Genomic DNA, 24,281 nt, shown 5'->3' with positions numbered 1-24,281 from the left:
AGAGCCTGATCAGCTCCCTACAGGTGCATACAGAGGATGCAGAGCTCTCAAGAAACATTTGAGGGGAAAAAGCCTGGGAAAAAACAGTCTGGTAGAAACCACTCATGGTTCACCACAGGGAAATATTTGCCTTCCCAGTTTTCCCAGCTCCTTCAGAGCTGACTTTTTCCAGCTGAAATCTGCTGCTACAACTAGACTTGAAATCAAAGCTGCACAGTACCTGTTTATTACAACAGAGAAGGGGTGTATGGACTGTGGATATAATAAAGTCAGCAGGGGAGGCTTCCCTGAAGGGGAAAGCCAGCAGGAGGCACAAGGATAAACTGGCATTACTTACCTGCTCACTTCTTTTCTGAGATCTTGTTTAGCTTGTGGTTGTAGGGTACTTTTCTGGTTTGGATGGGTTGTTTTCCCCTGTTAATTTTGTAGCTTGTTTTACAAACAAACAATGTCACAAAGTGATGACCACCAGAAAACTCCAGAACCACATTAACTTAGCAGGTCTGTGTTGTTATACAGGAAAATTACTATTAGTCAGTCCTACTGGTGTTCATAGGGTTGAATAAAGACCAGTTCCTCTCACAGGAACAAAACACTGATTAAAACAATCAGATTACAGGAACATAAAACCAAAGAAAATACACAAGTATTTGAATATTTCTTATTCTTACATTCTGCATGAGTATTCTTATCCTATAAGAATATCCTGCACAAGCGTTTGGGATGGATAAATGGATATTTTATATGTAAAGGCTTGTATATATATATATATATACTTGTATATGTGACATAAATACAATTTACATGACTAAATATTTCACATCCAGTACTATTCCATATCTAAATCATAGAAAGCTATCAGCTACACTGTTAGTTTAAAATACCAGTATTTACATTCACGAAAGTCTTCTGATAGCACAATGTACATAAAACATTCTGCAGACTAACTGAATGGAAATATTTTCTAGAAACAGAAGAGGGGGATGTTAGCATAACTGGCTCAGAACCAGAATTTAACTGTATTTGTAATTGCCTTTTACTCAATGCCACGCTAAACTCCTGCATTAGCTAAAGACGCACCTTCATTTCATTACTGTACTGGCCGATTTTTGTCTAGCTTGAAAGCTTTATTTCATCTATTCCTCATACTCAAGAACTATTAAATTCAATATTGATTAAATATTTTGACCATTTAATATTTTTCCAAGTCTAAATCAGGAAAGTTCCAGTGACTGGAATCCAGCTAAATTACTAGCTAAACTTAAGCACTAGACAATGCAACATACTTCAGAAGGCAATAATTTATTTTAGGCACAGTAGAGATTTTTTTATTTACACAATTGAAATACAATAAAGGAAAGCACCAGGGGTAAGACTATTAACATATAAATCTATTTGGTTTCATAATGAAGATGAAAGAGGTTAAACAGAAATAGGAATAAACAAGAACTGTTAACAGATCAGTATTCTAACTGACATTAAAACCATCAGAGCAAAACCACCACCATTGTTTACTCTGAATAAAGACAAGTCCGCATGTTATAGCTCATGACACAACCTTTATGCAGAATGAAATGAGAAAATCTTTCCAGTTTCTGACACAGCCAGATTAGACCCTTTCTAAAGTTCCCTCATCTGTAAACGCATCTGATATATTTTGACAACTGTCATCCATCCTATTTTTGTGATTCCTCTGCTACACAGATTTGTGACATAAAGAAATATGACCACAGATTTCAGTAATGATGTATTTACTAAGAGTAAAGACTCAAAAGCTCGCTTTTCACAGCTGAAATACCATGCGCTCATTTCAGCAACTACTTTCATGATGTCATGCCTGTGATGAACTTCCCATTAGGGGTAGGATTTACTAGTCAAAAGAAGGACAGCAGTTTTGCAAAAGACCTCCACCCTCCAATGCAAGGGAACAACACTTCTTCCACACAGCAAACTGAACCCCTTCTCCTCGGAGAATTGTTGTTCCTAGCAGGAGAGCCAGCTACCAGACAGGGCAGCAACCAAACCCAAATGTCCTGCCTCAGGACTCCACATGCTACCACAGAACTTACCTGTAAATCAAAGACATAATTCGACGGGCATACCTGAGGGTAAATGGTGTCCCAGCCTTTTTGTCTTTGACTCACAGGCTGAAGACGGAGCAAGGGACACAACACCCACCCATGACAGAAGCCCGCTCTGAGGAAGGGGCAAAGATACCATTTGATTATAATAGATCGTTTATTCTTAAAAGCGACCAGAAACCATCTCGCTTCCGACACGACCGACCCGTATGGCGGGGTTCGGGGTCCCGAGGCCACCCCAGGACCGGTGCCGGGACTCTGGGCAGCTCCAGCGGGCACTGCCCGCCGCGAGGCGCGATCGCTGCCATTCACCGGCGCCCACCGGGAGGGACGGGACAGGTCCGGCAGCGGCCCGAGGCAGAGCCACACGCGGGGAAGTTTCGCGAAGTCACTTCGGAGCTACCTTCCCAGCCCCCCGGCTCACGCCCCCCCGGCAGCAGAAGCCCGGCCCGGGGCTGCGCGGCGGCAGCAGCGCGGAGAAAAGTAAAGTTGGAGGGGAGGCGGCGGGGGCCGGCGCGGGGTGTGTGCCCCGGCCCGGCCCGGCACGGTGTGTGTGCCCCGGCCCGGCACGGTGTGTGTGCCGCCCCCCGCAGCCCCCGCTCCTGGCGGCGGAGCAAGATGGAAGGCGCGGGGCCGGCCGCCCGTCCCACCGCGGGGCGGCTGCAGCCGTGCCCGGCCCCGGGCTGCAGACCCCAGCGGCGCCGCAGACCCCGGCCCCCCGCCCTCCCTCCCTCCCGCCTGCCTCCCCTCGCGGCGGGCGGCTGGCGCCCCCGGGGCTCCACGCTCACCTCGCTCCGGCTCGGCTTGCAGGCAGATGGGGATGTTCTTCTTCCAGCCCGGCATGGCTCCGCGCTCCCCGCTCAGCGTTGCTGCGGCGGCGACGGGGGGCGGCTCATGGCAGGGCGAGGCGGCGGCGACCCGCGCTCAGGGGGAAGTCGGCGGCTCCGGCGGGCAGCGGCGGAGGGGCGGCGGCCGCGCGGTGGGAGGGAGAGGGAGGGCGGGGGAGGGGAGGCGGCGGAGCTCCGCCAGCCGGGGGACGGGAGGGAGGCAGGCGGGGAGGGAAGGCGCGGGCTCGCCCCGGTTCAGCCGGGGACCGGAGGGGGTGGGCGGGGGGATTGTGGGAGGCAGAGGAGGCGCGGAGCGGTGCCCGGCCCTGGCGCCGCCGGCAGGTGGCCCGAGCGGGGCCGCACAATGGAGCGCGCGGGGCGGCCCCGCTGGGGCGCGGCGGGGCCAGGTGGGGCGGGCGGGGCGCGCCGCCTCTCGCCCGCCAGGTGCGGGCCGGGCCGCGGGGCTGCGCGGGCAGCGGGGCTGTGGCCCTGCTGTGGCCCTGCTGTGGCCCTACCTGTGCCGTGGCACTCGTGTTCTTGCCCGCGGGGTGTGAAACTCCGCACGGCTGCAAAGGTCTGAGTTTGGCCCCCGCGTGGCCACCGGCGCGGCCATCCCGCCGGTCCCTAGCCTCGCAGCGCTGACAAGGGCTCGTCCCTTTCCCTCCGCAATTCCTGACGGACCAGTTTCCCTGCAGCCAGGAGGGCAAAACTGGGCTATAAGGAGTTAAATCAGAGGCAAGCTCCCACGAAGGGCAGGGACAGCCCCCGATCAAATAAACCGGAATTTGCACCATAGAGTCCAGGACCCGCTTGTGACAGGTCAAATTTCTGTCAGTATTGCAGGCAGTTCCTTACGACCTTTCGACTAAAAGGCCTTGAATCTCACCACTAAAATTATTTATGACACAGCCATGTCCTAACAGGAGACTAATGCTGTGTTGATTAAATATTCCTTTTATTTTTTACAGAAAAGAAATTCAAAGTGGCAAGTTTGAATGTCATTTGAAAATAATGATAGCAATACAAATGAAGCTTTTTAATTTTCTGAGGCACTTCTGGGGGTACACGCCTATAAGAACTTCATCCTGCCTAACAATTATGTTGTGATTATTTTTATATTGTCTATGACCTCCTCACGTTTACAGAAATTATGTAATTTTATGTAATGAAACAACTACTCGAGAGCCCTTGAGTCAGAGGGAAATTTCAAGGCTTTAATTTCTGCTGTAAATATCATGACAGTTTCCTGACACAGCATTCTTCTGTGTTGACTTTGTGCCAGCATGTCAAGCAGAATGTATCTTGGTACTCATGAAAACCCCTTGTTTAAAATCCCATTGATGAAAACTGCAGCTCCCTGCTTTTCCTTGATTGCACTTGGGCTGCAGTCCTGTCATCAGCAGTGCTGCAGGATCACTGAGCAGTACCAGCGATCCAAACAGAGTAGCCATAGCCTGGATTTCGGCTGAACTAAGAGTATGCGATGAAGAGTTCCTTTTGTTGGCAACACTCTTGCAGCCCGTGAGAGGACAGGTGATACCTGATCTAAAACAAAACCCAGCAACGTGCTGTTATCAGCACCAAAACCAAAAACATTCTGCCAAGTTCCAAGTGTCAGACTAGATTTATGTCAGCCTTGAATCATGTGACTACTGATATTTTTGTTTCATTATCGGGGACACTGAATTTGGATTTCCTGCATATTTGAACAAAAATCTTGTGTCTTTTCTTTTAGAAGATACACATTTATGTTAATATTTTCCTTCTTTTCATAGTCCTTTTACTTCAATAATGTTTGGGGGTGGAGGGGCTTATTGGTATTTCTAAAGAAAGATGTGAGTGTGTATGTGAATTTCTAAGCATTATAAAATAAAGATTTCCAGCTAGATTCTTTGCTCACAGGGCAAAACTTCCACACAATGCCTTTGGGGTGTTCAGGCAGAGAAAACAGAGAGAGAAAAGACTCTGCAGCTATTCAGCCCAGCAGGCACCAACACAAGGAGCAGGTGCAGAAAACTGTCCCAAGAGTTCCTGGAGAATACACAGCCAGGAACAGGTTTAAAGGCAATAGAGTGTATAGAAATATAACTACTTTAAAAAGAAAATTACTTTGGCATTTATGTCTGCCATTTCTTAAAAGGCACTTGGACTTCCAAGTACCATAGAATGAAATAAAACTTCAGATGATTGTGTCATCCATGTCCTAAATCTTACACACTACCTCTGATGTCCACATTTTACTCCTATTGTTTCCATTATGAATGATAAAAAGACAAACATTGAGCCTTAACATTGTAGTTCTGATCCTCCAGTTGATTTTTTTTTTTTGCCAGCACTGGAGTTCTGCAAAATTTCAAGTCAGAGGAATAAAGAAGTAGATTGTCCTAATCTTCAGTCCACAATAAGCCATTTTCTAGCTATTTTTTATAGCGTTGTCACTTTGAATGTAAGAATTCCTTAGGACTGAATGTGGGATTTTTCAGGATCCTGCAGGAGTCATAAAATCCCAGCTGCTGGTTTGGATTTGCTCCAGAAATCTGTTTCAAAATGAGGGATAAGTCCTACTTTTTTCTAGATATCACTGGCTTCTCAGGAGGAAATACACTACATATTAAATAGTTGACAATATTTGCATCATTGAATGGAACATGCTTTTCTCTGTCTTAGGCAGTACTTTTACAAATAAGTCCTTTAAGGTAATGACACTCTAGAATTCCACATTTCTTTGCCACAGGAGAAGCTTGCATGGGTGCCTGGCTCAAGTTAATTTAATTGCTTTCTCTAACTCACATGAGCTGTTTTACACTGAACAACTGCTTCTGCATATCCCAATGCTACTAATAGAAGAAAGCAGCTATCTGATTTAGATGTGCATTTTATGGTGAATATACCACATAGGTAGCTATAAACTTCCTGACAGTTCTTTTCTGTCTACAGTTATTTTCCCCAGAGAATTTTAAATTAATCAAATCTTGATTTTCAAGGAAGCATCCTTTCTTCTTACTTGATACTGCAACATGCAGGTCATTAGAAGCATGTACAACCCTAGAACTAATCAAAAGCAAAGTATCATATTCCCAATGAAAGGTTTTACTCTGTGAGCATTCTAAAGAAGAGATTATTTTTTTTAAATTCCACATTCATGCACATTTCCTGAAAGTTACGTAGGAGAAATATGAAGATGGTCAGGTGGAAGATTCAGTTGCTGGAGGACTACAGTGTTTCTCAGTAAAGTGGAGATTTGCATCACAAATTACCTATAAGCTAGGAGAGATGCCTCAGCTTTTAGATCTTCTAAACTTTTAGTGCTTTTTTTTACTAAGCAACTGATATGTTTGCAATCACATTTTTTACTTCAAGGAGCTTTAGAAGGTGTGAAGGAAAATCGCTTCATCAAATAAAAGCAAAAAAATCACCTAAAATGACTTTTATAATATTAAGATATTGTAATTTTTATTGTAAGTTCTGGATCAGAACTTCCATATCATTCTGATAAAAATACTTGGGCATACCACATTGTTGTTGATGGCTCTTTTGGCTGTGCCGTCTGGGGAGAAGGGTAAGTTCTATTCTTTTAGGTGTACTGGTCACCAATCCGAGTTTGAGGCTGTGCTATTGTGTTCTTACTAAGTGTTACATAAATGTGTGCAAGTCACATTAAAATGTGATACGATTTCATTAAAAAACTGATACCAATCCTGCCAGAACTGAGCAGTAGGCAGACCAGAGATGAGCTCTATGCAGTATCTTCTCTGCCCACTGTCCTTTATTTTCTCATCCTATATTTTCCTTTTATTAAGAAAATGTCTTATCTTGAAAGCTATTGTCACATTGCTGAACGCCAGGTCAAAAAGTTCACAGATGAGACATAATGAGTGTACCAACAATTGATTTTCTTTTCAGACATAGTTTTGGACTTTTCTTAACAAATGTTACGAAAAAATAGTTGGACATCCTGCCACAGAGTGGTAGCCAGTCATTGTCAGCCTCAATGGGGAATATCCACCTTAGGCCAGTGCAAGAGACATAGTCCCTTTGGCGTGCTCTGCTTGTGGTCCCAATGAATGTCTCACATTGGCTAAGTGGGGGATTTCAGCAGAAGAAGAGGATGTCTGAGCCTGCCTGTGGAAATGGGGCCATCAGGAAGTTAAAACTCAAATTACTACCTTGTCTGTCAGTTCCAAAAATATTTAGGAATCAGACAAAACGTGAGCACAATTAGTTTAGGGAAGTTGCCTACAGCCTTCAAATAAGCAAAAGGGGAAGGTGGGAGTTTTATGGGCTGTGTTTGTGTGTTCAGGAACCAGCAATCCACTTGCTGCCCATATTATGTACCCGTGTGACTTTGGATTTAGCCATGTGATGCTTTAAGGAGGCAGGAAGATTTTTCTTTATTTCCCTTAAAAGAAAACATTTTTAAGGTTTTATCTCAGATCCTTGAACTACAGCAAACAAGCTCAGAATTAACAGAAGAAGATGTAGGTTCTTGGTCATCTCAGCATCTTTGTGCCAAACACACACAAATCCCACTAGACAGCAGACTTCTTGGGACTACCTACTTGTCTTTTCTTCTTTCCATAACCTGCTCCAAGACAAAGAGACACCACTTCCCTGTGTGCTCAGGCTTTAAGCTCTGAAGAGACACAGGTTCCCAAGATCAAAATTTTGGGGGTTGTGTGCTGCTAAAATAAAATACTCTAATTAGTGTTTATAATTGTTTTGTTTGCACAAAAATGAGTTGTGTAAATCAGCTGCAGAAGGGCTACACAATTACTATGTAATGAAAAACAGAAAATTATGCAAATATTTAATTTTCTGACTTATTGCTGCCTTTTTGTGCTGATATTGAATTATAAATAAAATACAGCATTAACTGATCACAACCCTTTGTACAGTCCTATTCAGGGGTATCAAGCTCCATGATACTCATCATTCAGGGCTCTGTCACCTCCCTGGAGTAAGGCTCCACAATTCTTCTTCATTTCTGTGGTCAGCTCAGGAAAGGCTTTCATTTTAATGCTTGGTTCTCAACATGGTCAAGCTGACTTTTACAGGAAAGAGATAAAGCTTGCAGCAGAAAAGGAATGTCGTTTTTGAAACAACTCGGTGTCAAAAGCTCGGGATCAGCCTGCAGAAAAGGATGGGCTGTGAAGCATCCTGGGATGAGAAATGCTTAGGGAAAAGACTGAAGAAGACCTGGAGGAATCAAAGCCAGGCCTTGTTAACTGCCATTCATGGTGTTTCTACTGCAGGCATTAAGGACAATGATTTCTGATTTCATTGTGACTAATGAGATTGTTATTGTCAAGGAAACTGCCTGTTATGAAATGGGATTTTGCTTCACATTTGAGAATAGTTCACATGTTATCTTTTTCATGGAGGACAGGGGAAATGAGAGAGAGAGAGCAGACAAGTAACTGACAATCTTTCCTTAAAAAGTTAAGGACGACAGGTAACCTGTGTGGTAAACTTAGAAAGCTATTTTTCCTGGGATTCTGGTTCTGCCTGTTCTCAGCATGCCACCTGGGTGAGGGCACAGGCATTTAGAGGGTGCCAGTTTTACTTTCAGCTCTCCTATGCTCTTTGTTCATCAGCCCATCAGGGTTCACCTTGCTGTCTCCAGAAGACACAGTACTAGAGACCATGTGGAACAATCTCCATTTGGCCCCTTAAATTCCCAAGGTACTTACGCTTTCTTCATATGCCTTTCCTGCATATTTCATTTTGATGCTAGTCTGTGTTGAATTCTGATGAATGTATTTACTTACTTTTTCTGGCAAGCAACCTGCAGCCATGAATACTATTAATGACACTCAGAGCACTTTGAGAAGTCCATTATCAGAAAGCCAGCTGCTATTTCAGGCACATTAGTTATACCCATTATCCACACTCAGGCCATAAGATTGATTGCCTCGTGAATCCTCACTAGCCCAGGAGTAATGACAGGTCAGTGCTGACCCAGTCATGAACTTAGAGCTATGAGGGGTAACCACCTCTATTGTGCAGCTGTTTCTTCTTCAGGGCATGAGTGTCCCATTTCTGGTGGCCTAGGGTGAGCTCCTGAAATCTATCTGCCTCCAGGGATGGAAGATCTGGAGACACTGCTGTCACCCCTGTGCTCCACACCGATAGGATCCTGCCCCTCCTGAATGCACCTTATAACTGAAGAGTTAATCTCTTGAGGATCCAGCGTTTCACAGAACATCTGCCTGTTGTACTAACGCTTGGCAAGCATAAAGGGAAGCTGGAATAAAAAACAGCAAGGTGGAAGGAAGGAAAACAACCACTGTGCAATCTCAAGAGCGCCTCGAGTAAAAGCTAAGTTAAAACCATTGACATTTTACAGGGACAAAAAAGATGGACTTAGTGTTACTCAATAACCTAAGAAATGCCTGCAAATTTTGAGATGCTTTGGGCCCCATCATCCCTAGCACCAAATCTTATCACTGTGAGGTGAGGCAGGAGTAGCCCCCAAAAGCAATGAGCAGAATCTGCACTGCAGGTGTGAGAGACTTGATGTTGTACCAGAAGCAGATGAACTGAAACGTGAAAGCACATAGCAATGTAGATGTGCTCCAACTGCCTTTCAAGACTGGGACCGTAGCTGCCTAGATGCAGTTACCATTTCCAAATTTTACCCTAAATCTTAGAGAAAAGGATTGCATTTTCTATCTGCTTTGACAAACAGCCATAAAGCTGATGCTCAGCTAGTGTGCCTATCAGAAAAATATTGGTCACGCTTTTTAATTTTTTGAAATGTAGATTAAATTTAGTCTTTTAAGGAAATTCAGTATCATTAATGCAAATTTATGTGAATAACTCTATTATCTGTATCTCCTACAATACACAGAACATTGAGCTGATCAGAGGGAAGCTTTTTTAAAGGTACTTGAGATAATGTAATGATCTTAAAGAATGTCTTTGTAAGCCTTGCACCAGAAAAGGAAGAAAACCTGCAATTATACTTTCCAGCAGGAAAAAACTGTGACAGAAATTGTTTAAAACATTGAAAAAACATTAAGATTAGAGAGGTATAATAAGTATTTTATCATGAATTTTCTACCAAGAAGACATAGTGTTTAGTATCAATTCCCAGTTCTATTCAATGCTAACAGACCTGATTCAGAGGAGGATGCACATATGACAAACTGTAACTTTAATGATATGTTACTTCCACTAACAGAGTGAAAGGAGCTTTCCTGGCTCAAGCAATCCAGCAGGTTCTGTGCAAATCAATACACACAGTGGCATGTATAGATTCATACTCTTGCTTTAAAAAAATAGGGGGAGGTGTGGTATAGAATAAACTGGTATGAAATATCTGTATGTCTATTATGTATGTTCCTCCCATGGCAAGGTGTAGCTTCTTGATAATAAGCACAATCCAATTATAAATCTTTTTGTTCTCCATCAGCCATTAGTACATATCTTTCCTTAACCATCCTGCATAAAGCAGCAGCACTTCAGAGCTACAACTAGCAGCATGTTTCAACTTAACTGTAAAGTCTCAACACTACTAGGTAGTAGAGTAGTAGGGTTTTCTCAGAAAGTTTAAAAAAAGGTCAAAATATTTTCTTTTTTATATTGTTTATATCTGTACATTGTCCTGTTCCCTTATAAATATATGCAAGTTGAATAAATATCTATAATAATCAGTTGGTAATCAGAATTTGAGTAGAACAGTTTCTTTTTAAATAAAATTCCCATTAAGGTCCTGTGTATTGCTTATATAGGCAAAGACTTGCATGCATTTTTTTCATTAAATTTGTTTGCCTGATTTACTTGCTGATCAGACCACTCTAAAAAGGAATGTAGGATTTCTGCATCAGAATGAAGTCTTTGACCGAGGTAAGCAATCATCCAAATGCACTTGGGTAGAACCTATTGTTGAATCCTCTACATTTTACTTCCAGCATTCTTCAAATATACTAGAAATAATGACAGTAGTAACAATTAATTGTAGTACATTTGTTAAGAGTTACATTTAAGGATCTTAAATGTCCTTTTCCTTAGGCTTGTCTTGGGCAATAAAATGTTCAGCTGTTAATATGAAGAATTCGTACATTCAATTATTCAATCCACTTTACACTCATGCAAACATAATAAAGTTAACTGGACTGGAAAAAATTGGACCACTGATTGCTCCTGTTATGATACGATTATTTTTAGCTTACTTCTTGATTTTTAAATATGTACTGGGAATACTAATTTTGGTACCTGCCCTCTACTTGTCATGCCCCTTCCAAAAATCCTACAACACATATTGTACGTGCTTAATATTTGCTTTTATCTTATAGTTTTAGGTGCTTCTTCATAATTAATAGCAATCAATATAGTAATTTCCATTTGCATAGAGAATCCAAAGCAGATCACAAACCATTGGAATAGCTGTTTATAGTTGATAAAAGGATAAAATACTGAATTTAACATTTAAGGGGAATGAGTTGAAACTGCCATTTTTTTAATAAATGAAGGATGGGAAAACAAATTTAGAACTAAAAGCAGCTGTTGCCATGACACAGTCAAAATATTTAGGGGGAAAATACCGTGAACATTAAAATAGCAGCGTGTTTTTGAGAATTGTGAACTGTTGGGGCACTAACGTGATAATTTCTTTAAATGGAGACCAATTCCTGGAAAAGTTCCTTCTGCACAAGAGCAGGAGAATGTTTCCCAGCCTGCTGATGCACAGAGCCTTCTGTGCTGGAGACCTTATTAAGAGTTGGACTAGAAAATGAAGAAATGTGATAATGATAATTGAGTAACAGATGTCTGTCAGAGAAAATGGCACCTCTATGGCAGACAATGCAAACACGTCACTTTTAGCCTTCTCTCATATGATATAAGCAGATTGATAGAAAATATTTTAATAAAAAACCCTAGCTAGTAATTTTCACTGTGATACAGCCTGAGGTTAGAGTGATATTATGTTACTTGGGAAAGAGCTTTTTATCTTTCAGCTTATTATTGCTTTGTCTCCTACAAGTTTCCTGTACAAAAATACCAGAAACTTTCTCAAAGCCTTTGTAACAAGGAAGACTGACTCAAAAAAAAAAAAAAAAAAGTCCTTTGATGCCCATTTTTGACCCATAGAACAGATTACAGACATCAAGACAGTGTGATGGCAAGGTCTCAACAGCAAAGTAAAGCACTTGAACAAAGAACTAAAACAACAGGGTCTGCTGTCCTATAATGTAATAAAATGTCTCATTATATAAAATCTAATAGAACCAGCTTTGAAATTGCAGCTAACCTTTTTGAGTAGATCAACAAATTACAAGTAATTCAAATGCAATGTTTCAATTTACTCTAGTGGCTTAAAATGGATATTCACACCGATGTTTTCTGTGGGATAATAAAAAAAGTTTAACTTTACCAATGCCATAGCCTCTGAGGCCTCTGAAAGAAATCCAATATTATACTTCCCCATACAAGGCTTCCTAGGGAAGGAATTATCTAAGGGAGCTTTTCTCCCAGCCTTTCACCCACCACTGTTTTCCTTCTTAAGCCCTGTCCTGCAGGTCCCAGCAGGCAGAGGTCCAGACTGGGGCACAGCGCTGTCACTCCTGATTCACCTCCTGGGGCTGCCACAACCTGCAGCTGATGGGGTCACTGCTTTCACACCCAACAGTTATCTAAAGCTGGCCTGACAAGATCTGGAATATCTTCCAAGACACCTCCCAGTGCTCACAGGTAGTATGTGCCATTTACTTGGACAGCAGTCCTTTAATTCAAACTATGTTGAGTGCATCTAAACACTTGTGTTCATGTAAACACCCACATAAGCCATGATGTTGCCATGCCTTTTGGTCTAAGACATAAAATTCACAGGGGCAGCAAGAAGCAGCCACCATGTAGATGATCCTGGTCTGCTTACATGTCACCTTCTTGCTTGTCCCAATCCAGCAAGACTCTCAGATGCTTCTTCAGGGTCTGAATAGGGAAGAATTGAAGCTTCCTCATGTCTCTGAGGTGAGAAAAAAAAAAAGCTTAAGTCAACAGAAGTTACTATTAACAGAGTGAAATAACAGAAATGTTCCTACTGTAGAAGATCAAGCGCTTCCATCTGATTGCTGGCTGTGTCAGCCCCCACTGAACTGGGCACATGCTGAGCGTACCAAACCTAGCCCAGGGCTGTGAGGTAAGTGAACCACCCTGGAGCAGCAGCTAACATCAGCACAGTAATTAGTGGCACAGATTTGTTTCATACAGGATCAAAACCTACAGAAAAGTATGCACTGAGCATAAGGGAATTACTGTGTTCCCACTGCCTCTCCACATCACACCTCTGTGATATTTGGACATCAGCTTTCAAGTTTGAACATCTCAGACCAACCCTTGCACAGCAGGTACTGTACAAAGACATTTATGGAGCATTTCTGGTCTGTGAGTAAATAATCACTGCTGAAATTTAAATATAGAATGTTCCAAAGGATACTGCTGCCCATGTTTAAAAACAGAGCACACAAGCTCACTGTAAATTTTCAGAAGCTTTTGCCAAGCTGAAGTTCTTGGATTTGCTCTACCCCAACTGAAACAGTGAATCTTTAAGGTGCTGCTTTAAAAGCACTAGTGACAACTGCTAGTTCGCTCAGGAACTGTAATTGCATGGAAGAAAAAAAAGTAAAGGAAAAAAGTAAGCAAGTCAAGAAGTCAAGCATCATAAAGGAAGTTCAGTATGGCAAGGGTTTGGAGTACCCCTTTTATTCCATCATCTTTTCTACAAGCATTATTTTTATTTGTGGTAGTCTATACCAATTGTGGATTTTGGCTTCGAATAAAAGGAAGCTGGCAAAAAGCAAATACTTATTTTGTAAGTGTGTGATTCCAATTGTTCTCATACCATGACCATACTACTGGACTTGTTTCAACATATGTCGGATGACATTTGTTTTCATTTGCTCACACCAGTGACCTCCCCTTTTAATGTAGTGCACAAGGATGGCAAGGAAGGCTTCTGCTCACCATATCCTGCCAGCAGTGCCCAGTTTTCAGTGTGTTCTGCTCCCTTTGCAGGGAGATGAGCTTCCCTTTTCCTAAAGGCAGTGAAATACTCACTGGAGGGGAAGCTTCAAGAGCACATCAAGAGAGAGGATAGAGAGGAGCCAGGAAGGACTAAGCCTTCAGACCCACCAAAAGTTTGTGGGCTTGGGAGGCAGGTCCCTAAGGGATTCAGGCCTTAGAGGTTACTAAAGCCAAGACTTCTAGGGTCCAGAGGAGATTTTAAAGGTTTCCTTGCAGCCCAAGATGTCTTTGCTGGACCAAAAGCAAGCCTGAAGAAAGAATCTGACATTGCAAAAAGGTATTTTGCAGGGAAACTATTCACAAACCCCTGTGCCAACATTATGCCAGCCAACAGCTTGATATTTGAAAAAATGTTTACAGCTTCTACTCAAACAAAATAATACATTTAAAAGCCAAAGCCCATTTTTGTGCATCCAGATGTTCACTTTAAAGACCTACCTTGGACTTCTTGCCACTTTGGAGTCCTATTAAACTGCAAAGGAAACTTAGGTATCTAGAAATTCTGTAAAAAGTGGTGTAACTATTGAAATACATAATGAAATAAAATAAATTAGAAAATAAGATGCAAAACATCTTGGCAAACTGTTGTTGCTGGAGTTTTAGTTCTGAAAGTTTGATTTCAACACTGTAGTAGAGATTCTTTCAGAGTATTTCATACCCAGGTCAAACTTGAGAAGTCTGGTTTCTGAGAAAGAAAAACAAGCTGTATTAAAGTCTAATGAACGATGAATTATAAACCCAAAGTGATTACAATTGTTTGTGGATAGGTATATAATGTCATTGAACAGCTTGAAGGCAATAAGAATGATAATTTGTCTATGTCAGTGCATGAATATACAGGATTCTTCTCCACAGACTGCTGAAATACCAAGAGTACATAATCACACTGGGAAAAATAAATTTTTATGGCATGCTCTACATGAACTGTTGACATGTTTTCCTTCCTGGCAGAAAATGTTAGGGAGACAGAGCAAATATAGAACATTCACTGGGAAATTATTCAGCGTTTTGCAAAATGGTGGGAAAGATATTCCTTCTGCATTTCTTGAACAATAAGAAACATCCACCAGAAAAGCTTGAAAATTATTAGTCAGTATATTTCATAAATGTCAAAAAAGCATATTTTACATATTAGACCTCTTCTACAAATATAATTTAATTATATATAAGATAGATAAATGAATACATTCCCTGTTACTGTATGAGTTTTTACACACATTAGTTTTCCTTAAAAAAAAAGAATACTTTCTTTTAAATTTAAGTTCTTTAAAATATATCTACCTTCTCCTTAACGAGCAATTGACTGCATGTCAGGAGTATAGAGTTTAGATGTTTCAGAGTATGCTATATTCCTGTGTGAGCTTGTCCTGCAATAGCTGAACATATGAAGTACTTTTATAGAGAAAATTGAGGTGATTTCATATGGAAAACAAATTCTGTGTCTTTTAACAGGAAAGGCAAAAGCATGTGGATTATCAAGAGTAACTTTTCAGTAAGTATGGTAACTAACTTTGAAAAGCAAGAGAAAAGAGGCTATGGTAGAGTGCTAAAGAGTTCAAGGATCCTCAGGAGTGCAGTTCTGCCCTTCCCCTTTTTCTCATCCTCCCTTCTCCCATCCTTCTCTCCATGGATGAGCTTCCCCACCCCTGCCCACCTCTGTCCTGTCCTGCCTGCTGCAGGGAGCAGTGTTCTTGTTGCTAACAGTCCTCACGGCTGACAAAGGCACCTCACAAGCTGAGAAGGGAGGAGGAGGAGCAGGAGGAGGCAGAGAAACCTGGAGAGGCTGCTTTAATCTGCCCTCTCCTACTACACAACACCTTCCCTTCTCCATAGGCTTGGCTCTTGGCTCGGATGCTCAGGACAACGCTGGTGCACTGGGGGCACTGGTGAAGGCTTTATTCAGCGTGACTGCGAGAAGCAGGCAGCAAGCTCACATGTGTTCTCCATGCCCAGGAGGTGTGTTTCATTCTCTTCAGAGTCTGCCAGAAGAAACTGAAGGCCCCCCAAAAGCCTCCTTGAAGACCTTTGTGACTGTCGTAAATGAGCAACATAATCTTCCATAAATTCCAGTACATCAAAGAAATATTAGCACTGGGGCTCTGCATTTTTTCCTTTGGAAAGAATTTGACTAGGTTCAATATGGCCTGAATTTGTCAAAGCCTGACTTCTGTTCCTTGTGCTTGTGTAGATGTAAATTATGTGCAGTGTAAATCAAACAAAACGTAAATGAAATATAAAGCTGCTGAATTAAAGTTTGTAGATAGGGAATTATGCAATAGGGATTATAAACCAAAATGAGTCTGTAAGGAAAAAAAGTGTGGAATATTTATTTTCTTTTAAAACAGAAAGGTTAACTGCTGTTTAGCTATTCTTAAATCATACATTGTTCTGTGACAGCTTCATTTCCAGACAGCTTGACTGGAGTTCTTTACTGATCCACACTGAGACTATGGGAATGCTTTTGGATTAACAACTCCATCACAGCATCTGAATACTGAATTACTGATTTTAGTACTCAGAATGGAAGAAAAAATGGCTGAAATTTGGGGTAAAAGTACGCCAAGGAGCACTTAATAAATACCTCTTAAAATTTTTACATTACTTAACACACCACGTGATATTTTGAAAATGGAATTTGACTTATTTTAAAGTCATTTATGGCTTCTTATTGTTTCTCAGTTACAATTTGCAATTCCAGATACAATGATAACTTTGTAAGTAAAGCATGCCCTTAATTAATGTGCACTGTTAGTGGATAGTTCTCTGAATAGCAAAGTATGAATTTGCCTCTGAGGTTGCTTCTTTCTGAATCTGTGTCACATCTGATACCAGCAACAGGATTTGCCACTCCTAAGGCAGAAAATGAATGCTCAGAATATACTGATCTCTCTTGGCTGAGAGCCATACTTTCAATTTATCAGGCGTACTTTTCAGTAATGGGTTAACCCTTATAGACAGCTAATGTTCACTCTGCTTTTGCTGGAATACATTTAAGATAAAATATTTATATCTCTCCTCTGGAAAAAGCATAAAAAAGACAGGATTGTTCAAAATAATGGTCTAAAAGAGGAATAAAAATGACGCCCCAAAACAGGCTAATAAAATCCTTCTCAAATATGCAGATATCCAAAAAAAAAGAGGATTTTTTTAATATCTGACATTGATATGGAGGAAGATTTGGTATCACTGGTCAGCAACAAGCTAGAAAATATTGGCAAGTACAAAGTGACTCATGAGGTTCTGCATGGATTTAAAAGGGTAGATTATGATTAGTAAAATGGATTTTGTATGTAGGAGGCACAGATGTGTGTTTGTGAGTGTGTGTGCTCATGTGCATGTGTATACACAGTTTAAAAGATAAAGTGACTTCTTGCCTAATTTTCCTGCTAAAGGTATTCAGAAGAACTCTTGACATTTTCATATGTAATCAGGAACATGACAGACTCTCAGGGCATGGGGCTGCACTCAGGGAATGCTCATTGGAAAGTGGTAAAAAAGGTCTGAAGATCCCAAATACTGACAATGGGTACCTCATCACGATTCCCTGCCTTTAAAAAACAAAATATGTCAGTGTCTCCATAAGCTACCCAGGTGTAAAAGTGGTTGATACAAATTGCACACGTGCCCAGAGTAATTTCTTTAATGAACTTGAGTAAGAACAGGAATTTCTCTTGTAATGTAAAACTGGCAAAAGTCTTCAGCTTGAATAAAATTGTCTGTACTCCTGCCTGTCCTGTGATGAGCACCACTTCCAACAAAGGGGCATCAACACTTTCTCTGGGCAACCTATTCTAGTGTCACACCACACAAACCAAAGTCTCAACACATAATTTAGCCTTAATGTAGCATCCCTTTCCATTCAGGCCCAAGTGTGTAGGATAAATGCAAGTGGAAAAGGGGATGGTCTTACCCTGGACAAAGCTGGATCTTCCTCACAAATTTATACCTGTACAGAACTGAAAGCCTGCTCCCACAGATGGCTCATCATTGCAGATCACTGCTCCTGCAGTTTAGGGATTCACACCACTGTCCAGGCTTTGATGGTGACACTTCTCTGCAAGGAGAAGCCCCATAATTAGGATATCCCAATGGCACACTACAGTGCAGGTTAATAGCAGGGACAGGTGATTGCCTTCAGCTTCTATAATTTTCAGTTTCTGCTATGAAATACAACCACAATTTCTCTGGGCAACCTGTTCCCATGCCTTACCACACAAATTAGGATCTCAACATTTTATTTGGGCTTAATGTGCCTTGCACTGTTAATGATTTCCAATTTACCACCAATTTCCAAAAGCAGGAAGTTCTTCTGACCTTTTTTCCCTTGAGCTTTTGCTAGGCCAAAAGAGAGAAGCCAGTAAAAGACCTCCCAAAGACAAAGCAAACACTTACACAGTAGGTGGATAGGCAGACAAAACAGGTAGTTGGAGAGCTGTGTGTTGGAGACCTCAGGCAGGATCCACTCTTTCAAAATCCTTAATCACTTCTGCAAAAGACGTTTTGATCTTCTAACTGAATAGGCGCAACAATATGACTAATATAAAATCTAAACCCTTATTGAAAAATAAAGCTGTACAATTCCCAAGACAGTAGTTGCACTAAGTGGAAACACTGGAAAAAGTTCTTCTAAGCCCCTTTAGCAATATCATCAAAACAAAAGCATTAACCTAAAGGGCAGCCATATGTTAACCAACACTTCTCTGCCACCAGAAAGAGGAAAAAAAAAAAAAAAAAAAAGAGGCAAAAGTGGGATTTTGTGTGGCCCTCTTTTTGATGTTGGTTAGCTTTTGGGTGATTTTGTCATCTAACTGGAAAGATAAGAATGGAACAGTGGGAGAGAGAATAGTGGAAATGTAGTAGCGTGTTTAATATAAGGTAAAATAATTAAGTTAATAGAAATTACTGTGTATACCTCAAGCTGTGATCTAATCAGCTATCACAACCTAAGCAGGATTGGGCTGCACTGGTACTTAAGGGAGAAATACCATATGCTATTGAAAACACAGCTGATGGTTCAACAGCTGTTAAGTCTCTCTTCTGATTCTCTTAGGAAAACAGATCATACCAAGGGTTTAGAAGGAACTTTATATTTACTACCAATTAGAATAATACTATTAATATTAGAAAGGATATTTGTTTTATTGTCTACTACACTGCTTTCACAGTGTAGTATTTTCATAGAAATATGGAATATATATTCACATTTCTGCAGCATTTTAGAGGTACTAAATAGCAGTTGTATTTTATGTCAGAAGTGGTTTCCACTTTAGGGCTGGACAAAGTGATTCTCACATAAATGCCATGAGCTTTACACACTTAACACACTTAAATAGTACCATTTAAAATTTATAAGACTCCTATGAGACAGCAGCAAGGTCTTACCCAGGGTTCATGCAAGCAGGATGAAAATCTCCTTAGCAGACGCTGAACAGCTGGGCCATGCATCAATAAATCACATGTAAAACCTGTATTCTTTAGGCTGGCAAATGAGCTGCATGGGAATGAGTTTCACCCTCAGATTCTAATGTCCTTTGGGAACCAGTTCAATAAAGTTTTAATGTTAACATATACTTTTAATACTATTAGAACAATACAAATGACCAGTTAGTGAAATAACTGTCATTAGAGACACACAGACATCATGGAAGAACATTTTGTGGAAATGCAAACTACAAGTTTTGGGTTTTCAGTGGAGCATAATGTGCTGTTTCACTGGAGAAGAGGTAATAATTCATTTTACATACTGGAGATAATGTGCTGAAGGGGGAATAAATGGACCACATCGGTTAAGTCTGCTGCACAATGTAAGGAATTTTAAAAAACACATGTCTTTGCAGAGAGATAAAGCCCTCCTAGAATAAGTGCTGCATCAGTTAACTACAGAAGATAAAATCTGGATGTAGCAAAGAAATTTTACTTAAAACACTAATGAAATACATTTTATAGTTCAATGTGAATGTGAGTTAATCAGTCTTTTGTGTATCCAGATACTAGAGTGGCAGCAAATGTCTGTGGCTAAGAATGACTTAAGCAACCAGAGAATATATAAAAGTTTGTAGTTTGGCACTAGAGCAATCTATCTTGATTGCTTGAACCTATCAAGTCTATCTTGAATACATGTATTATTAGAGTACCTCTAAGGTGAGCTGAAGAAAAGAGGGACAGCTCATATTTGAAATTTTTTGCCTGTTTATTCCTAGACATGAAGGCCAGATTTCTGGTGTATAATGAAGTTAGAGTTTCTGGTGTACAATGAAGCACCTGAGTTAGAGCCAGCCTGAGCCAGTGGGTCCCCATGTCTTAGCCTGGCACTATACAGAGCCAGCAGTTCAAGGCTCAAAGAAGTTCAGATGTGTTTGTGGAGCGTAAATGCTCGGGGCAGTGCCATGCCAATGCAGCTACACATTTCCAGATCTGAACAGCTTCTGTGTGTTTCTGCACAATAGACTCTTGCAGTCCTCAACAGATTAACTCCAGGAAAGCCAGCCTGGTGTCAATACAGCCAGAAATCTTAGTTTTGTTACAACATGAGCCTTGCTGCTATTTCTTACCAATTTTTCTGACAGTGAGTGTTGTGAAAGAGAAGTGTAAATATATTGTAAAATGCATTTTTTAATATATTCAATATGTACTTTCCAATGCATTTTAATTTAGGATACAGTCTTTTAAATATATTGGGCAGTAGAGTTTAATATTACATTTATTTTTATTAGTATTACATTTACATTACCATCAGACAAGTTAGGCAGTGTTGTGCTTTCTATTATAAGATTCACTGAAGAATAATAGCCTAGTCTTTGGATCCTGCAATCTATAGTTGGTACAGGGTCTGAGGAGTCATATGGCAAAAAAAAAAAAACCAACAACAGTGAAAAGTGGCTTTTCAGTCCCAATAAATATTTGGGAATAACTTGCCTTAAGGATGGCTCTAACTTGCATTAGCCAGTGCTCTGTCTGTGTTCATTTGCCCATGCCCTATGTATGCTCAGTTGCCTTAAGGCCTGATTGTATTCCAGTGCATGCACTCAGGGCGCTCTAAATCTGCATGTTTCACAAGCTCCTTGACTGCATATTTCCAGCCTTCTTGGAGAATGCAGTGCCTTGTTGTGACACCTACTCCAGGAGCTCTCCAGAACCCACTGGTGTAACCCCAGTATGGTACAAAGCAGTAAAAGCGAGGGCCCAGCAGTAAGTCTTGTGGAGAAATTCAGGTCCAGATTATGATACCTAAAGACAGATGCACTATTTGTGATTGTCCACAGGCAAGCCATGTGTTTAAGCTGACATGACAAATCAATGGAGTCAGACACTTGTGAGAGGGAAACTCAACTCCTTTCAGAGCAGAGGACTAGGGAGCTGCTACAGATGAGCAGTTGGTGCTGAGACACACTAGCATCTCCCTCCTGACCCTTCACTGCTGCTCTGGGAGGATATGGACCTCTGGGAGGTGCTGCCTCATGTCTGCCATCCTGGTGTGAATGCCTCAGTTACAGCTCAGCACAAAATGGTTTGGTGGGGGCATCTCATTTGAGCCTCCCAGCATGGGCCAGCTGCAATGTTCTGCAGGCTCCTGCATTGCCTAGATCTCCACTGCCTGTAACAAGCTCTTCAAACCCACATGTCAACATCCACCTATAGACACCTACTATTAGGTTTATTAATAAATGTATACTATCTCCAGTGGCTTCTGCATAGAAAGGATTAGGTGCACAAATACTGAAGCAGCTATTTATGAAACTCTTGCAGTCCCCGATACAGGAAAGGTGCTTGGTCTTTCTGAACTAAACAAATGTGGCAACTATTTCCCCAGCAGGGGTTAGCTGCTGAGTTGTTTCATCTCCAGAAGACACTGGCAAATAAACACTTATTTTTGTTTCTCTTTTTTTACCCAGAAGATGTGGTGCAGCCAGGTCCTTAAAATAGAGCGGAGCTGGAAAGGATTTGGGGCAGCTGGAGAAACTGTCAGTGACAAGACGGCTGTACAAGCAAACGCCTCAAAGCTGGAATTCATATGAGCTAAAGGCTACAATAAATGAAAGAGATTCACAGAAAGTGTGAGCATTGTCAGCATGTTTCTTCCCCATCCCTTGAAGCCAGCCAATACTGAGGAAAGCAGCCAGAGCGGAAAAGGAAGCAGTCTGTATTTATAAGCCTAACAAGCAAGCATAAGACTTTGGGACTTATTTAAGAGAATGATGGGAAAAAAATAGTGCCAAACCCTGTTCCCAGCAACTTCACAGCATCACTTCTTTTAGAAACTGGAAGATTCATCCTTCTGCTTGGTGTGGAAATAAAGATATCAGTGAAACACAGAGCTTTGCAGGCATGTGGATATCACGTCCACCATCATCCTTTTCTCCCTCTCTTGGAAAGCAGCTATTTTATCCTGGTAATATATTCAGAGGTGATATTGCTTTTTCTCACATCAGTCTCCGAGCAGATAAGAGAGTTCATTTCCATGTGGTACAGAGAATTCCACAAAGGCCTAAAAATGATGAGTTGATATTTTTTTCCGTTTTAAGTACTTAAGTTCATCAAATGAACTACCAGTCTTCTGCAGATTTGGGTGAGGTTTTGCTGGAACAGAACTACAACAGAGGAATGGGTGTATGATGGAATTTTTGGATTCAGCCTAAATACAGAATAATAACTTTCATTTATAATTAGTAGTACTTCTTTAACTAAATACTGCCATTTCATGCCTTTAAACAAATAGGAATTTTCTAATAAAAACACATATAAATAAACTGATCATATAGGCAAACAACAATTCCATCTTGGATAAATTTAATAGCCGGTAACAACCATTCAGATTAGAATTTACAGAGAACAGGGATGCAATATCTACTAAGGAAGAGGTTAAGACGTTTCTTAAGTGGTCAGTAGTTCAAAAACATTTATCCAGAAATTCAGACTGTATAAACATATCTTTGATTTCTTGAAATTGAATCCTATATGAAAAGGCAAGCTGGTTTTATATTTTCACTTTCAGAAGGCAGGAGAAGTGGAAATGACAGGTAATTACATCTAATTAAACTTTATTAGGATGCAGATAGACAAGGGATTGAATGTTATATTTGTTTGGATTACTTAATTTTCAGTGAAGATACTCAAAAAAAGTTATTATTCATTTTGCCACTAAAAATTCTCTCTATACTCACAAAAACAAAAGAAACCACTCATTTTACAATTATTACAATTCATTAAAATGCTTCAGAAAATATTATGTTTTGTTTTAATATATTGATATTTCAGAGGAGCTTACAATCCACAGGATTTAAGATTTTTGCAATAAAATATGAAAAGTTAAGCAAAGGGTAGGTGTTGTCAGGACTTGGTCATTTGCATACTTTTTGAAGGAAGGAAAGAATAATGCGTAAACGAGGCAAGTGTGTTAAAAAATATTCTCCGAAAGTCAAGTCATGTAGTACACAATGAATTTAAAGCACAGTTTCACTATCATTTTCAGGCATTGATAGTACAGTCTATATTAAGGGAGAAAACTCGTTTATTAAGATGGAAGACATTTTCCATTTGGTTACCATTCAATTCTGATCAGTTGAAGAGAACTTTGAAATTATCTCATGTCCTTATTGTACCAGCTATTGTCTTCTGAAAGGCTATATTTTATATTTGGCTTTTTTTTTTTTCTGGGTGGTTTTGTTGTTGGGGTTTTTTTGATTTGTTGTTTTGGTTTTTTGTTTTTTGGGCTTTGCCATTATATTCCTCCAATAAGAAAATGTAATTTTCTTATTGGTTTCTTACTGATAAGGAATTAATTAGTTCAGATGAAATAAAATTACTCAAAAGGAAAAAGTAAAAGAGTAACTCTCAGGATAGATCACTTTTACTACACATTTCTGTTATTGGTTGAGATTTTCCCACCTATTAATCTAATCATTTGTAGGCAATCTCATACAAAATTATTTACCAGTAAACCCCACACTGACCTAGTGGGTAACTGGTAAGAAACACACTGGGGCAACCCCTGGGCCCTGTCCACTTCACACAGCTATTCACACAGCAGCAGAGTGAGCATAATTGCTGTCATTCCAAAATGCAGCTCTTTTTAATGGATATTAGTAGCTGATAAAAATCACGATTTAAAACTACCTGCCAAAATAGATGTGTACTGATGCTGATGCTTTTCCTGATTATCATAGTGTGAGGAAATGCAATATTCAGTTTCCATCACTTGATTGATCCACTATAGAAAAATCTGACTGAGTCAGGATTCACCTTATCAACTAAATGATCAAAAAGCAAATTGAGCCAACAGCATGATCAGTTACTCTGCAATCTTAAGAGATTGCAGTTGAGAAGGGGTTTTTTTATTGCATCTGTAAGT

The 24,281-nt window shown here is 40.5% G+C and overlaps 1 protein-coding gene across 2 annotated transcripts in view; it reads right to left on the bottom strand.

The window, feature by feature from the left end:
• GRIP1 (glutamate receptor interacting protein 1) overlaps nt 1-2,993 on the bottom strand; it is a 312,190-nt gene extending 309,197 nt beyond the window's left edge. For both annotated transcript variants that reach the window (XM_033058892.1, XM_033058897.1), the window contains exon 1: nt 2,870-2,993. In XM_033058892.1, coding sequence (XP_032914783.1) covers nt 2,870-2,924 — 55 coding nt within the window. In that variant the 5' untranslated portion in view covers nt 2,925-2,993. The remainder of the gene's footprint in view (nt 1-2,869) is intronic.
• Between the last annotated feature and the right edge of the window lie 21,288 nt (nt 2,994-24,281).

The sequence above is a fragment of the Catharus ustulatus genome, chromosome 4, assembly GCF_009819885.2.
Source record: "Catharus ustulatus isolate bCatUst1 chromosome 4, bCatUst1.pri.v2, whole genome shotgun sequence".
Taxonomy (NCBI): domain Eukaryota; kingdom Metazoa; phylum Chordata; class Aves; order Passeriformes; family Turdidae; genus Catharus; species Catharus ustulatus.
The sequence above is the reverse complement of the archived record's forward strand: the minus strand, read 5'-3'. Positions and strand labels throughout refer to the sequence as shown.